The 17,598-nt window shown below is 44.3% G+C and overlaps 1 protein-coding gene across 6 annotated transcripts in view; it reads left to right on the top strand.

The window, feature by feature from the left end:
- Positions 1 to 17,598, top strand: part of RUNX2 (RUNX family transcription factor 2) — a 314,495-nt gene that overhangs the window by 150,567 nt on the left and 146,330 nt on the right. For 5 of the 6 annotated variants that reach the window (XM_073810667.1, XM_033864132.2, XM_073810668.1 and 2 more), the window contains one exon: positions 6,306 to 6,479. The exons of the other annotated variant lie outside the window; for it this stretch is intronic. In XM_073810667.1, the coding sequence (XP_073666768.1) occupies positions 6,306 to 6,479 (174 nt within the window). The remainder of the gene's footprint in view (positions 1 to 6,305; positions 6,480 to 17,598) is intronic. 6 annotated transcript variants of the gene reach the window in all.

Raw genomic sequence — 17,598 nt, 5'->3', positions numbered from 1 at the left:
TCTTAAAAGACAGATTTCCATATATATTGCATCGTTGAAAAGAATTAATGTTGTCAAATGAGAAGTGTCAAGTGATTCGAAGATGGTTTGCCTCTGGTTAGGTTAATATCACATATATGTTCAGCACCATCTTGTCCCACAGGACGTCTATTACCATGGTTCTGTCATTTGTCCTCCAACTAGCTTTTCTCCTTCCTTCTCTGCTTATCAGCATCCTCTTCCACCTTCAAGGACGTAATGATCTCATCGGTGAGGGTTTCCTCTTCCCTGTTAGTCAGCATCAGTTGTTCCCCTGTTCTTCCAATGGCATTTTATTACTTTTTAAAGTTTTTTTTTTTATTGTGAAAAATTTCAGACATACATTAAAAGAGATTATATTTCATAAAAACCCCAGGTACCCATCGCCTTGTTTTATAATTAATAGCATTTTGCTGTATTTGTTATTTTGCCGAAATATTTTAGAGCAAATACCAGACACCAGGACATTTAACCTCTAGTTACCCGTTCTAAAACCTAAGGGCATACTACTCTTACATAATCACCAAAAGCACCTCTTCCTTAATATTTTGAAATAGTCCATATTTATATTTTTTCAATTGATCCCCAAACTGTAGCATTTCAGTGATTGTCTCACACAGTCCTTTGCAGTTAGACTTAACTTGCCTTTCTTCCCTACTAGACTGTGCACTGCTTGAGGGCAACGATGTTATCTTACATATTTTCTCCCCGCTCCTCCTTAAAATGCCTAGCGAGACTCACATGGTAGATGCCCAGCACACACTAGCTAGACTAACTGACCTGAATTTGGACGCCATACTGATTCCTGATTGATGCTTTATTGCAGGTCTGCCTTTTAACTTTATTTTATTTAAACATTGTATCTTCCTGATACCCAGGATACAAGTAGCTAAATACCTAATAAAATAAGTGAGTGTTTAAAACTGATTAAAAATACTACTGTAAAGAGAGGAGCTGTCAAACATCATGCCCTAGTGACCAGCAAAATGACCCTTCTGTGCCACGTGAGAGCGAAGGGGCTGTGACACGCCCTGCCTGTTGTGAAAGGCGTACTCTTCCGTTAAGTGCACTTGGGCATCCTTCAAGAGGGCTCACTAATTGGCATACTGCATCACGCTGTGAATACAGGGCACAGAGCGTGAGGTTCTGGCTGGGTGCCCACCCGCCTCTCCAGAGTTGTGAAGCGGTGCTCAATTGACTTTTATAAAAACGGGCGAAATGGGTTACATCAGAGTGGCACGTTTGTTTTTGTAGTTCACATACCACGGTTTCAGAGTCTTCACGGACCAGTTTCAGAAGCGTGATTTTTTAAGCAGAAGTTCTAAGGGCAACATTACCAACTTTCACCGTGGGTGAGTTGCCCTTGGACTGAAAGAGCTGGGTGGGGAAGAATGGGACCATTAGACTATTGGTTGGTGACTTAACCGTTCCTCATGCGTCTTTGCTCTAGGGATGTGTGAATACTGTGACCCTTCCATCACACTTTCTTCTTGTGCCCCTGAATTTGTTGCAACAAAAGTCATATTCAGCCAAACACACTGAACTTTTTGAATGAAATTTGTTCTGAAAACTACTTTTTTTTCCACTTGAAATTCACTTTTGACTGTGATTTTTTCTGAATGACTGATGATGTGCTGTTTTAATCTAAAACAAGCTGGTTGGCAAATGGGAGGGAAAAGAGTCCCAGACCAGCAGGCAGAAGACCTGAGTTCTCGTCCTGCCACTAACTGTGTGACTTTGGGCAAGTCACTTCCCCTCTCAGGGACTCAGAGTCCTCTCCGTTAAAGAAGTACACTGCTCTAAAACTGAGAGTCAAAATGATTTATCTTGTCCTTTTCAGCTCTATGATTCTAAATGACTTGAAGCAATGCTTAAGAATTATAGTAAGAGCAAATGCAGCTTTTTCAGAAAGCAAGCAAAAAAGCTTTCACTTAAATGAACGTTCTTCAGGGAAATTTCTTAGGAAACATCAATAAAGGCTGGTCTCTAAAAAAGGGGTTTCCCTGCTGGATTCACAAGACTGCCAAATAAGAAGGGGATAGTTTTTCTGGGAAAGATAGTGCTATAATATGATATCCTGGGCCAGAAAAATTTCTCTCAACCAAGACATTTATCTAAAAGAGGAGAACATTCATTCATTTATTGTATAAACATTTATTGAGCACCTACTGTACGGCAGGGACTGAACTGGGTTGTGAGAATTACAGCTGTAAACATGCCAGAGCAGTCGTTCTTGTTGGACTCATAGTCTTGCAGGGGAGACAAATCAATGCATGAGATAATTACAGATTGTGGTTACAACCATCAAGGAAATAAACAGGCTGTGCTCGAGGGGAGGGCACCTATTCTGGGTCTAGTAGGCAGGCACCTCTCATAGGAGGTGGTGTTCACCCTGAGGTCTAAGGGATGAGAAGGAGTGGGCTGTACAGAGAATCCCAGGGAGAGCATTTCAGGAAAATGGAAAAGTCCTGGAATGGGACACTAAGGGAGACAATGGCAGAGGCCCATTTCAAGATGGAAATGACAAAATCTGTTAATGGATTGAATGTGGGGAGTGAGGGATAAGGGGAAATCAAGGGAAGTGTTAAGGTTTTTGGCTTAAGGGACTGAGTGACTGGTACTGAGATGGGGGACTCTTAGGGAGGAACGGGGTTTCTTGGAGAGAAGAAGCAAGAATTGTGTCTTAAGTATGCTGAATTTAAGATACCTTTGAGATGTCCCAGGGGAGAGTCAAAGTCAAGTAGGCAGAGGGACACACAAACCTGGAACTCAGGACAGAGGTCAGGGCTCACCCTAGCGATCGGGGAGGCATGGACGTGAGTCGGTGGCCTCGAGTGAGTGGGGTTGTGGGATCGTCCTGGGCTGTGGCTCTCTACCTCAGCTGCACGTTGGACTATGTCGTGAGCTTTTAAAGAATAACTTTCCCCAGGACCCTCTTCCAGAGCTCCCGATTTAATTGAGCTGATGGACATCTATATTTTTCAAAGCTCCGTAGAGAACATTTTTATTCAGCTTGGATGGGAGAGCCACTGATCAAGGCAGGCAGTGCAACTAGAAAAGGAGATCCAGGACCGAGCTTTTGCGTAGTCTTAGATATGCAAGACTGTGGAACGTGGAGACAGCAGTTCTCCATTCTTTATAGCTTCCTCCTGCTTGGAAGATCCACTCTTTGGCCCTTTGGATGAGGTTTGGTTCTCCCTGTACCGTGGCAGAGTACCCTGCCCTGGATTGAAGTCGGTGTGCCCTTTGTCTTCCGAGTCCCCAGTTTCCGAAGGGACGGCTTGGGTGCTGAGGATTTAAGTACGTCTTCTTTCATCCCGTCATTCCTGTGTCACCCTGATGTGGTTCAGCGGTAGCAGTTATTTGTTATGGTTGAAAGATGAAGAACCCGATCGGCTTTTGCTCTTCATTCTCCTGCAAGAATTTTGTTGTGGTCGTGGTGGTGGCTGTGAAGGGGCAGACATTCTAGGAAGAAAAATGGGTATTTTTTTTTATAGATGCAGCTGCAGATAGATGTTCCCCGAATTACTCTAGGGTGTGTGTAGATACTCGGTAGCTTGCCTTCGAAGATCATTTCCAAAAGGTGATTGGGGCTTTTCAAATTTCACCTGCTCTTAAATTTCTCACACACATCCGTACTCCTCCAGGTTCTTTATTCTTGCCTACGACCTCCTATCACTGCCCCGAAGCACCGGACTCAGAGAAGATAAACGTGTCCTCACGCATTTGTGTACTGAGTTCACATCTCATTCGGTCTCCATGAAAACCTAACGAAAGGGCTGTAGAAAGCAGAGGCAAAGCTTATTAAATTTTCTTGTGACCCATGGCCCACATAAAGCCTCAGTATGTAAAGGAACCATGCAAGATCGTGTAGCCCTCCCCGCTCCCCCAGCCCTCAGGGAATCTGCCATTCCAAAAATATGGCCTATTAAATAACTTCCAGGGACAATTCCATAAGCTTTCTTGTTAATGTTTACAGCTGTATCAACACCACAGCAATCCTTTATTTTTTTTGGTATGTGTATGAGGAACAGAATCCATGGATCTAAGTGTGACAAGTACTGTACGATTCTCTAATTGTGAACCTTGTAAGACACAGCGAGGTATAGTGATGGAAGTTTGTTTAGGGTAATGGGTGAGCTGTTAACTTTGTAACTGAATCCTTGCTGCTGCTTCTGCCTGCCTTGAAAACCAGCCTGACACCTCCCAGGGCTTAGTCCTCAGGTGCCTCACCTTGGCGATCTGAATATTTTCAGTCCTTCGTAGCAGCTGGGAGAGGAAGGGAGAAGCTGGGGTCCAGCATGGATGGTGCCACATGGTGTATGGAAGGCTGAGTCCACTAGGACCTGGGCTGCATCCCGGTCCAGACTGAGCTAGTCAGTAGCTAAGACCCATGGGCTAGTTGTTTTCTCTCTGCAGGCCTTGGTCACTTCATCTATGAACACCTCACTTCCTGGGGTCTGGGGGCTGTGTTGGGTAATCCCTAATAGATTTAGGGATTACTCCTTTAGAGTTTTTGTGTTGGGTAATCCCTAATAGATTTAGGGAATAATCCTTTAGATTTCTAAAATCTATGTGTAATATGGATTAAAAAGTCCTAAATGGTGGGGAAAACGACTATCAGTAAGCAATGAGTTTCCCTAGTTTTTCCTGATCATTTTTCTCCCAATCTTAGCCCCTCATTTGTAGCACATGCCCCAGACTTACGCTGGCAGGAAATAGGGTGGTGGGTGCATTTCAGTTAATGGGCCTTAGTTGGAACATGTTTGGCTGGGGAGACAGCTACACTCCTATTACCAAACCTTGGCTTCCTGTCTGTTTTCTTTGGGCTGGGCAGGCAATGAAAAAGGAGACAGGAAAATACATTTGGGGGCAAGTAAAATAAGGAATTTGTCTTAGGAAGACAGCTTATAGTTGGGAAATTCTAATGTTCAGCTTAACCCTGTCCTGATATATTCCTCTTGTCCTGTACTAAGTGGGAGATGAGGTGTTCTTGCTACTTGTAGAATCTACCTTGCCATTCTCGAAGGCTCTTAATAATCCTCCTTCAAGGGTTTCTTCTGTTATAGATACTACTCCTAATGCCCTTAACTTTTCCTGCAAATTCTTACTCTAGTCATCATCTGAAACGGCTCTTCTTTGAATCAGCTTCCGTTACTTAACGTTTTACTAAACTGTTGGGGCAACGTACCAGGGCTTCACTGGTACAGAATATGGAAGCTATTTCTGTTTAGGCAGTAGGCATTATTGTACTCGTTCACCATAGTCCCACTCTACGGCTTCACACTTAACTAACGTCACATCAAGCTTCAGGTGTTTTCCAGTTATACCTGCACCAAGGCAATACCATGCTCTTTGCTAGGAATGATTGGATGATTTTTAAAAAGTCTTAGTACCTTGGTTATATTTCAACTTACATAGTTCTTGAATATCTAGAATTTCTGTGGATTTTACACTTGAATAAACTAGAAGAGAGACCAAGTGAGGTTTTTGTTTTTGTTTTTTTAAATAGTGGATTCTCCACATTCACAGGGTAACCCAAAGGGTATTTTTCAGTTTCTCTTACAGAACCACAGCACTAGATTTAAAATAAAAAAAGCACTCTCTCTGATTTAACATAGTTTATTATGCGCTTTCAGGCTTTGGCGTATCACAAAATGTCCACATTCCTCTCGAGGATTTGAGTTTCCTTGCCTGTATTTCTGTTTTCCTCTTAAAGGGGTTTCTCGGTTTGAGTTTTCATTTTTCAGAAAGGAGTCTCCATAAGGTACAGTGGTAACATAAAAAAGAAAAAGTCACTTACGGTCATCACGGAAGTGTCCCTTTAACAGACGTGTTTGTCTCTGTTTCTGCCCCAAGTATGGCCCACTGTGTGTCCCATGCACAGATTCTCAACTTTCAGGGGAGGTTTCCTCCTTCATGAAATGAGCAAACACAGCCCAGGACACAGTCACCTTTCCCAGCCTCCCCGAGAGGCCAGAGGGGGCGCCCAGAGAGTCCCTCCTGGGCTCTGGTGTCTGGGCCTCACCGCTGATACTTGGCCCCGAGTCACCCTCTGGGCCCCTCCGCTCTCCATTCCTAGAACAGAACCAGGGATGCTTGCCACCGGACGATGCTTATCACAAAGCCCTTTGAAATGGGAGGCATTATATAGACGCATCATTATAAAGATCAGTATTGACGATTCCTTCGCTTAAACCCCTAGTATGTATGTTCACGTATCTATTTAGCATGGTCAATTGTTCAGCTAATTAATATGCTTTTATTTTATGATTTGCTGTTTCCAGGGCACAGACAGAAGCTTGATGACTCTAAACCTAGTTTGTTCTCTGACCGCCTCAGTGATTTAGGGCGCATTCCTCATCCCAGTATGAGAGTAGGTGTCCCGCCTCAGAACCCACGGCCCTCCCTGAACTCTGCACCAAGTCCTTTTAATCCACAAGGACAGAGTCAGATTACAGGTAAGACAGACTCCTAGGTCTCACTTTCGCAGACTCCGGCAGGCTGGGGGTGAGGGGCTGCCTGACAGATGAGACGCGTTCACTTCAAAGCTTCTGGAGCTGGGAAATGGCTTATGATGAAAGAAATCAACACTTGAAGACACTGGCCTTCTTTTTTTTTTCTTTTTAATAAAAACCAAATACCAGTATCCACTAACTTTGGGATAAAATTTGGGGGAAGTTTCTACTGATGCTGTCCTCTGTAGCGATGTCAGTCTGCACACTGGTGGGACGGTAATACCATGCTGTCTGGGAGAATGTTTGTTGTCGGTTTCTATATTGTGTCCAGGTGGTGCAGGGGATAACATCACACCCTCACTGTTGGAAAATTAGCATTACCATCTCAGATCTGGGCTAATGTTTCCTACATGTATAACTGTTTCATTAAGTTGGCTGGAAAATTGCCCTGGGCTAACAGGTAGCCTTAATTGCTGGTTATAAGGCAAGACCAAGGAGCGGCCCATCGGGCAGACAGAAGTCCCCTCTGATTCACACTGAGCTCCCGTTCTCCATGTGACATTTCTCTTTATGCATTCCAGTGTGCTTCTTGCTTTACTTTCTTCTTAAAAATTAATATCAGCATCGCATTACAGACCAATCATTCACATTTGGTGCGTTAAGACTCCCAACCCTTTTTTTTTTCCTGCCCCACTTGGGCAAAAGCAGATCTTCCTGTAGGACTAGTCTGCTTGCTTTTATGCCATGGTGACAAGAGAGTGTGCTAATCATCATAGGTCTTTCATTTGCAGATCACAGTACTGAGAGCAGCAAGGAACTCAACATGTCATCTAGTTACTATTGTTAGCAGAGCGACTAGATGGGAAGGAAAATAACTCAAAATGTACAATAAACTCTCAACTTGGATCTTGTCTAATGGTTAGGTTTTTGTCTGTAGCCGTTAGGTTTTGAGTGTCTTTAACGGTTTATAAGCATAATTGTTTATAAACGAAATTACCTGCCTCTCCTTCTGTCCTGCCCTTATTAGGTATATGTCTTTTTGGATATTTACTTAGGTTTCTGTGGGTCTATGTGTATTAGTCTGAATATATGGATATGCCTGAGTATGTATTTTTTAAATAATGTAGAACTATAAAAATAAAATATCTAAACACTGAAGAGAACCAGATATCTGCATGAGAGAAGAAACATAGAACGCTGTGAAGAATAGCCATGTGTTAGGTTTAAATAAATCTCCAGTTATTGAAATGTAGGAGTCAGGTTAGTGTGTTCACTAGACATGGGTCCTTGATGAAAATGCCAGGGTGAAATTCACACCAACTTGTGAATTTGAAGCTTGTCGCTGTGCGGCGTGCTACTACATTTAAAGTAATGGACTGAATTTTTTTATTTTTTTATTGACATATAGTTTTTACAATATTATATTAGTTTCAGATGTACAACGTAGTGATTCAAAATTTTTCTTGATTATACTCTGTTTATAGTTATTATAAAATATTGGCTGTATTCGCCATGCTATACAATACATCCTTATGGCTTATTTATTTTATATACAGTAGTTTGTTAAAGTGATGGATTTTAGATCATTGATTAAGGTTCATAACAGCTGTACTTTTGTCTTTATAGTAATCCTTAGATTCTGTGTGTGTGTGTGTGTGTGTGTGTATGTGTAGAAGTATGTGTATACATATATAGAAGTGTTTATATATGATTTGTAAGGGTCTTACGATGGCTAATAAGATATATATAAGAAAAATATATGTTCTGTGATTTGGCAACCCCTGGGTTCTTTAAATGTGTGATTTCTATATTTTAATCCTTAACTGTTTACTAATTATATTTTGCTGATGGCTAAAGCCTTTAAAATGGCCTTCGGAACCTGTGTGCTGCTAGATTCATTTAAGAAGAAGCTTTTCTCAAGGCTTTGTCCTCAAACCTAAAGATGACACCAGAAAATAGGACCCAGAGGACATTTTAGAATCCAAAGCTACCTTAGATATCATTAACCGAAAGCTAGGTAAACGTTGTGAAGAGGATCTACATTTTAGCAGCACCCCTGACCCCACATAGGAGTGCAGGGAGGGAGGCTCCAAGGAGGCCCGGGGCACGTTGCTGCCGGATGAGCATGTGAGCCGAGCAAAAGCCTGGCCACCTCCACCAACCATGCTCACCTCCAGGCATCAGCCTCCTCCCCGTCAGGAGGCTCACGGAGGTTAAGCTCCTTGTCTGCAGTTTTTTTTTTTTTTTTTTTTTTTTTTTTGCGGTACGTGGACCTCTCACTGTTGTGGCCTCTCCCGTTGCAGAGCACAGGCTCCAGACGCGCAGGCTCAGTGGCCATGGCTCACGGGCCCAGCCGCTCCTCGGCATGTGGGATCTTCCCGGACCGGGGCACGAACCCGTGTCCCCTGCATCGGCAGGCGGACTCTCAACCACTGCGCCGCCAGGGAAGCCCCTTGTCTGCAGTTTTACAGCACGTTAGTGACAGAGCAGAATTCGGTCTCTTGACTCCTAAGGCAGTATGTTTGGTCTTATACCATATCATGCTGCAATTCCATCATGATCATTTAAAAACAGTATTTCAATATTCACTGGATGTATTCTTAAAAACGAAAATATCACTTTCTGGAATTATAGTACAAGAGTATTAGCTCTGCGTTTTGGGATGATGGCATCAGTAGAACTGATTCATAGATGAATCTCCTCATTTTTTAAAGTATCCACAAGGTATTGGGCCCTACAACTTCCTTGAGCTTTCCAAATTTGCAGACTTACACACACATTCATGCTGCCCCTACCCACTGTTGGCCACATGCCCTTTCTTTAAACCCCCGCATGTCGTCAGTGAGACAATACAAGTATCTACCCATAACCAAAGATGTGCGGAGTTCTACAATGACCTGGATTATTAGGACAACCCAGAAACATCCGTAGCAGCAGCAACTTCAAAGTGAATTGAATAGATCATTTTTTTCTCCCTGGATTCATTTTCTTATTTATTTAATAAGTGTAAGTTAGAGTGAACCACATGTAGAGAATTGGGTCTTAGGGAACATGGGGGAGAGCAGAAAAGTTCTGTCCTTGAGTTAAAGTCTAAGTGAAGAGTTATCTTTCCCAGCCCTTGTACAGCCACATTCTATCCCAAGGCTATAATGTACACGTCTTCCCTCTGTACCCCCTGACTTACACTGTTCTATCTATGGCGGTCTCTTGCTGTTGACAAGGTCCACCCATCCTTCAAGGTCACTGTTATCTTCTTCATGAAAGTCTTGGAACCTTCATCTGCAGGCTGCCTGTCCATCCTCTAAGCTTCAGTTGAGGTAGCCTTATTTTATGGCTTCTGTATCTCCCCTCTAGATTAGAAATTCTCTGAGGGATTTATTCTGGGCGTTTATTTTCTTTTGTGCCTAGCACAGTGGTAGCTAGCGTCTCATTAAATGTCGAATGAATGAAAGTTTAGATAAGAAGAAATCATCGCAAGAAGGGTTGGACTATCATGCCTGGTTCGTGTTGACCGTTCTTCCTGATTTCCCACCCCAGGGTGCCTTTGTTCCCTTCTGATGAACAATAACAGCAGAAATCACATTTCAGTAGAACACGTACGTGGTTAAATCATTTGGTATCATTTCAGTTTAGGGTCTACATTTTCACATGATTAAATTTCAATTCTCCTTAAGAGACTGGATTTTGTAACTTCTTTGCAATATGCCACACCTGCATTTTAGTTCACGTAATCCTTTGGCTAAAGGTATTTGTAACAGAAATGGCCCAGTTATCTCTCATCGATCGGCTTGGCTCTCTTGATATCTCAAGCTCTTACCCCCAAACTGTAGACAGTGATCATGGTTGTATAGTCACTATGAGTTCTCCTACATGCCAGCATAGAAGGCAAGTCGAACTCCCAGAAAAGTGAAATGAAATTAGGAATTGTAAAGTGAAGAAGTCCTAAGCCTTTAGTGTTTCATATTAGTGTGTCTTACAGTTCCTAGGGCTCAAGGTCCTGGCCATATGGTGGGCTGGCTTCTTTGCAGTGCAGGTCTGACCTGTCACTCTGTTGAGGTCTTTAATGGCGACGTTCTGCCTGAGGGCCCAGGGCCTCCCCATGGCTTCCTGAGGAAGTTGCTTCCTCTGCACCTCTTTTTTTTTTTTTTTTTTTTTTTTTAATATTTCAGACATCGGTTGCCTGTCTCTGGGTGCTAGGAAACACCTAGCTTGTCACAAATGTCCACTTCTTTTGATTCAGAGCATGGTGGTAGCAGTGGAGTAGGGAGACTGTGTTAGGAGATGTTGCTCAAGATAAGCACTGTTTTGAACTCAGTACTCTCTGGATGGGTGAGCCGCATCTAGAGGATAAAAAAGCTGACTCAGGCCCTTGGTGGATTGGGAAATTCATGTAACCTTAGGGGTGGGCATTCTGCGATTTTATTGAGTGATTATTTTTTGCCAGGCATTAATGTAAGAGAACAAGATAGTATAGTTACTCTTCACCAGGGGCTCACATTTTAGTGACATAGAGTCAGCGATTGGGTCAATAAGCATACATGTAAGGTAATTTCAGATAATAATAGAAACTTTGGGGAAATGAAATAGAGTAGTGGGAGAGAGAGCAGTGTAGGGAGGGAAGAAGCTAATTTTGGTTGGAAAGTTTGAAGAGCTTTGAAGATCTCTGAGGAACAGCATTTCTGGCCAAGGGGAAACTCAGGCAAAGGCTCTCAGGGAGCAGTGATGCGGTGTGTGCAGGGGACAGAAAGGTCAGGATAGGTAGAGCGGAGTGAAAAAGGGGAGCGGGCAGGGACTCAATTAAGGAGAGTCTTCAAGGCCCTGGTAAGGAGTGTGGGTTTTGTCCAGACCACAGTGGGGCGCTATTGAAGGATGTGAAGCAAGAGAATGACATTATCTTATTCACATGCTTTTAAGAACTCCTTTGGCTGCTGTGTGAAGCATGGATCATAAGGGGGCAGTGGTAGGAACAGGGTCATCCTTTAGGAAGTGACTGCAGTAGCCCCAGAGGGAATGAAGGATGGTCGCATTCAGAACTCAGGTCAAATGTTGTCACCTCTGTCGGGCTTCTTCCAGCCCACCCAAGCTGAGTCTAAGGCTCCCACACCACCGTTGCACGTGGTGACAATTATTTGTGTACACGTCTGTCTCCTCCGTCAGAGTTTGAACTTTCAAAGTCTAGGGCCATGTTTTACTGACCTCTGTGTCCCTGTTGTCTTCTGTGGTGCCCACTGCTTGGTGACTTTCGGTTTGGTGATGAATGAATGAACCGGTGTTTGACTTCTTCAGGAAGTGTGACCCATTATTATCCTACCCTGAATATTTTTCTAGTACCTATTTGATTGGATTACTCTTAGCTGCCATTTATTGACTGTGTATCGTGTAGCAGGCATTTCTCACAACGGTTCTATGAGATGGGTAGCGTTGTTGTAAAAACCGAGGGTCCGAGAGGCTAGTAACTTGCTCAAGGTCCCACTTACACACCAGTGAGTCATAAATATAGGAATTAAGGCCAGATTCATGTAGCTGGAGGGTCCTGTGCACTCAACCACCAGGCACCCTCAGGAGGCTGCAGCGTACGTCCCGCTTGGCCCAGTTTCCTCCCATTTCAGACTTTCATTTGTGCAGCTCTTTACCATTTACAAACTAGTTTTACATAAAGTTCTCGTTAAAGCCTTAAAACAATTCTGTAAAGTACATATTTTATAGGTGGAGGAAATGGACTCTTCGAGGAATGAGCTGCTAAAGGCCTCTTGAGCTACTATAGTTGACTGTGAGTTCCAGACTCTTAGTGGGCAACCAGCCTCATGGCCATTGAGTCGGCCATGTTGCTGACTGTCTGAGTGGCACGTGTCCTAATGGACCAATATCTTTTTCTTTCTCCATCAGATATTATTTAGGATCCTCAGAGACGAAATGTTCATAAAAGGGATGTATTAGGAGTATCTGAATTAAGTTTTAAAATGCAATATAATTGCTTTTGCTAATTAAAGGACAGTTCTCTATTAGCCTATATTCAAGGTCACCTTTTTAGGGATATCTTGAAAATCAACTTGCCAGGCATCATGTAGGATGATGATGATCTTATCAGCGGTTACCTCGCCCGAAGCGAAGTCGTTTCTGCCCAACTTCAGTCTGCTGCTGTGTCCCCTTGGCAAACATGCCCCTTTAAGCAATAAGAGGATCCTGGCCAGCTGGGCTTCAGCTGTGTATGTGTTTGGCTGTTTTAGCCCTCAGGCCGCTGTGCTTGCACGGAGACATTTACCAGCAAAGCCTTCTAGAAATAGGAAAGCACAGCTGAGCAGCCGTGTCCCAAACTACCGTCCTATTCAAGTGCCGAGTGACCCCGCAATTCTTTCGGGTGAAAACAAGTGGGGAGGTGAAGCGGGCGAGGGTGGGTGGCGGTGGCTGTGAGTGTGAGGAGGATGACCCCACGAGGGGCACAGTGACTGTTACTGAGCAGGAAGGATGACTGCGGGTGCCTTCAGCATGAGAAGAATTGTAGGATGTGGGGAGTGGGAGTCAAATGAGGTCCCCTGCTTTACGATCACTGTGGTCCTACTCACCTATAGGCATCTCGTGTCTTAAGGAACTGAAATCACCACACTCAAGGCAGGTGGTTGGAAGTTCTGTTCTTTCAGTTGGGTGGTGCTGTGTTTTCATTTCTGAAGTTACTGCAGAGTCTTGTCCTGTCTTCTTCCTTTGAGATCTTTTGGGCAGAATAACCAGGAAAATTTACTGCTGCCACGCACACGTGTGAGCGGGAAAGCTCTTCAGAGGAGGTTGCTGGTTACAGTTCTTATGAAGAAATAGCACAAATTTCACACCTCTTCAGCTCTGGCAGCCATCTACTAAGGAAGAGTGGAGTTCAGGTCCGGCCTGGGCTGCTTTGAAGGATAAAGCTCAGTATGACCCTGTGAAGGGCTGGCTGTCAGTGTGCTGTGTGGTCACTGTAACTGTTGGCATCATTCGTAGATGAGCTCCTTAAAGGTCTCTGGACTTCTGTCGGTTGGAATTCCCTATTAACTGAAGATGTTCTGACTTTATTACGCTTTTGGAGAAACACAAGACGGGTAATGTTCCAAGAAAAATCAATTTCTTGAGTTCCAAAATCTTGTCTTCGTAACGTTCTCCTGTCTGGAATACAAGGTGCTCAGTTAATATCGAATCATGATAAGGAGAATCGATCTCCTTCATGATGCCTCTTCTTGTCCTTCCCCAAGACTCTTCCATTTCTAGCCTGACTTAAGGACTCTGCCCAGAGGAAGTCTGGGTTTCGTTCTCTCATCCTTTTCCAAAGCATCATCTTTCTCTTTGTAGTTTTATATTTAGTTTGAGCTTTACGTAGATGTATGTGTGTATATGTGTACCCATATGTATGCGTGTCTTTACTAGTTGCCTAGGGACCCTTCTTGCCCCTTTTTACCTCTTGCTATGGATTCTGGGAAGAATGATCAGAATAGGAGTCGAACTTTGAATGAAATATTCAACCTCCAGGGCTACCCCGGGAGAGGGGCGAGTCAGGCGTGCGGTTTGATATAGTGGATGCTCTAATGGTGTATTTTGATGCTGAATTGTGGATGGGCACCCAGGCCTTCAAACAGAGAGCTGGAGTTTATTGTACTATGTGGTATTAATAGCAGCAACATTATATTACAGATGTTATCAGTTTGAAAAGTATTTTCATTCCATTTTTTTCATTTTAATATATGCAGAAGTATTCCAGGAATAAAATTGTATGGCACTATTCCCAGTTAAGACCATCAGATTCTTTCCAGGGCTTTGTTTATTTTGATAAGGACTTGCTTTTTAACTGTTTAAAAACGGTTGTAACAGATTTCACAGAAGAGTCAGTATTGTGAACCCTGTTTAGCGAATAAGAAAACTTAGGCGGGCTTCCCTGGTGGCGCAGTGGTTGAGAGTCCGCCTGCCGATGCAGGGGACGCGGGTTTGTGCCCTGGTCCGGGAGGATCCCACATGCCGCCGAGCCTGTGCATCTGGAGCCTGTGCCCTGCAACGGGAGAGGCCACAACAGTGAGAGGCCCGCGTACCGCAAAAAAAAAAAAAAAAGAGAGAGAAAACTTAGGCACCAGGAGATTCTGGAACTCTCAGGGCTGAAATTAGAAATCAGTGTCCCGGGAAGGTGAAGTTTGACAAGGTGGTTTTAGGTGGGGAGGGTGTAGGGGAAAGGATTAGAAGAACAGTACACCTTTGGGGCTGTCAGCAAGGTGAGTGGGGGGAAAGGAAAATGACTTTGAGCATCACTGGGGACCCAGGTAAGGACAGAGATGCTGGGAAGAGCCAGTCAGCAGTGATTGTCTCCTGAAGTAGTTGCAGCTTGTGGACAGAAGTGGGCTCTGCAGTGGTGGATGGTCAGTGGGAATGACAGTGTCTCTAGGACTCAGCAGGACTCAGTGCAAGTCAGGGAAACGAGGAAGATGTTGAGCCACTTACCAATGTGGAAGAAAGAATGTTCTGGAGGTTGGTAGGTTAGGGTAAAGACAGAAGAACTTCTGAAGAGGAGTTGGCTCATCTTGTGACCTTGGAGAGTGAGCAACAGCTAAGCGGAAAGGTTAGGAGGAAGAACATGGGGAAATCCAAGCTTCAGTTCAGCTGGGAAGTAGGTGTCTCATGGAAAGGCTGAGGGTAGATGGGAGCTCTTGGCCATCCCTTAACCATTCCTCGTGTGACAGATGGAGGTCCCATGCCTTGTTCTGTCTTCTCCAGGGCTCTGGGCTGACCCTACCTCGAGAAAACACAACCCTCCAGCGCTGACCAGTGGGGAGGGGTCCACTCATGCTCTGTTAATCCACCTCAAGATTGTGCTGACTTGTTGTCATCCCATCACACTGTGGCTTGCAGTCCATGAAAAACTCTGCTCTTGGGGCAGACTTCCCCCGTGCCGTCCTGGAGTTGACCAAATGCAGCGCTGTATTCTTGTTCTTTGTCGACTTCATTGTGTCACTTTCACCTCCTCCTTCCATCTTGTAGGGTTATTTTATAGCTCTGGTTCCTCATCCAGCATGTTGACTGTTTCTCCCAATTTTGTCTCATCTTGAAGCTTAGGAAGGTTGCTTTTCATTCTTAAAGACTTTGCTGAAGATGCAGGACGTAACTAGGATTATCATGCCCTTGAATATGCCACTGTGTTCCTCTCTCGAAGCTGACCATGACCCGTATCAACAGCCACTTTCTGGTGGGCCTTTTAACTACCTGTACATCGCTTTAGAGGTAAGGTGTGTATCTTGCTGAGGCCAAGATGCACAGCAGACAAAGGAGCTTTCTTTTAACCTATTGCTCTCGTAATCCTAGGAAACAAGTTTTTAGTGAACCCATTCTGCTTTCTGATAGTCACTTTGAGCATCAAGTGTGAAGTGTTGATTATACACAGGCTTTTGAAAGGGACTCAGGTGTTTATAGTGGTCTGCAATCAATGGCTCCAGAAAACTAGCTGCAATTTAGATTTTTATCCGAGGCAATGCCATTCTCAGGAAAGGTAAATGGGGAAAGAGATAAGAGTACTGTCTATCATGTAGTAAACTTTAAAGTCACTATCTTCAAATAATAACTGTCGTGTGGATGAGGAATCCCAGGCAGCGAAGCTACGATGAGGCGTGAGTGGAGTTCCAGGGAGACACGTTTTCCTTAATACAAGGAAGAACTTTGCAGACCCTGCTCTGTCAAAGAGAAGCCCTTTGTCTGCCAGTCTCCATACATTCTTGCAATGTTGTGGGGTGTAATTCATCTTGGAGCAAGAACCTGAATTCATTTAAAGCAGTGGGTTGCTCTCTCGTATCTCCTCACGTCTCTTGGGCCTTAAATTCCTCTTAAGCATGTTTGTTCTGCTCATTCTATTTGAAGGTCGTTCTTCCTGATAGGGAAGATTAATTCAGAGTAGTGTTGGGTAATTTTCCTTTCTAACAATCATCAGTAAAAATGATGCCTGTTGTTCTCAAACTTTGGCGTGTATTAGCATCACCTGGGGAGCTTGTTCCATGTACAGATGCCCAGGCTTTACCCCTGAACCAGAAAGTATGAGGTGGAGGCTGCCCAGATCACAGCTGCAGGCCCAAGGCCCTTGATCGCAGGCTCACCCTGCCCACCCAGAGCCAATCTGGTCCAGCTGAGGCATCTCAGGACCTCAGCCCCCCTGGTTGGACCATGTGCAGAGGCAGCTGAGTGCCTCAGGCTGCTTCCTGGTTCCCTGAGTGCAGCTCCTGGACTCCACCCTTGCATCTGTTTCAGCTGCTGTTTTCCCTACCCACCCTTCCCTGTGTGTGTCCTGGGCTGGACCTCTGCCCTGTTTCTATTATGATGCTGTCAGAGGGAGATTTTAAAAATGTGAATCTGATGATATCACCCCATACTTAAAAACACCCCCGTGACCTTCCGTTGCACTTTGGATAAAGACCAAAACCTCTCGCGTGACCCAGCAGGTTCTGCATAGCCTGGATCCTCCCTACCTGTTTTCCAGTCTCTTCTCACACTGTCTTGAACCTTTTGTCAGTCGTCCAACCACACTGGCTTTCTCAACTCTCCAAAAAAGCTCTGCTGCCTCCATCCCAGGAACTTGATATATGCTGTTCGCTTTACCTAAAGCCCTCTTAACCCCACCTACATATCCACTGGACTTCTGCTTGCCCTTCTCTAATCATCTCATCGTTAGAGAAGCCTTCCCCAGACTTGGCTGGAGTCCCCCACTGTACATTCTTATGATGCCAAGGACATCTCCTTTTTAGCACTTATCACAGTTATATGATTAGTTGGTTAATGTCAGCATCTCCCACAAAACTGTAAACTCTATGAGGGCAGGCAGACTCTTTATTCACCATTAATATCTCTAGAACCTAGCAGAGTACCAGAGGAGGTACTCAATAGATATTTTTTGAACGAAGGAGTGGGAGCTAGTTCTTGGAACCATGGACAATACCATCATCCATCCGACAACAGGCTTCACCATGTCTGGGGACCTTCTGTAACATCCCGACTGCTATCATCTCACCCACTAGATGTTAATAGCCTGATTTGAACTTGAATTTCCTGCATCCACTTCAATGCTGTGATTTGAACTAAGGTCACTTCCCCTGGCCAGCACCACATCCCAGTTATTTCTCAAATTCTGGTC

The sequence above is a fragment of the Tursiops truncatus genome, chromosome 10 (assembly GCF_011762595.2).
Source record: "Tursiops truncatus isolate mTurTru1 chromosome 10, mTurTru1.mat.Y, whole genome shotgun sequence".
Lineage (NCBI taxonomy): Eukaryota > Metazoa > Chordata > Mammalia > Artiodactyla > Delphinidae > Tursiops > Tursiops truncatus.
This window is presented reverse-complemented; position numbering and strand designations above follow the sequence as displayed.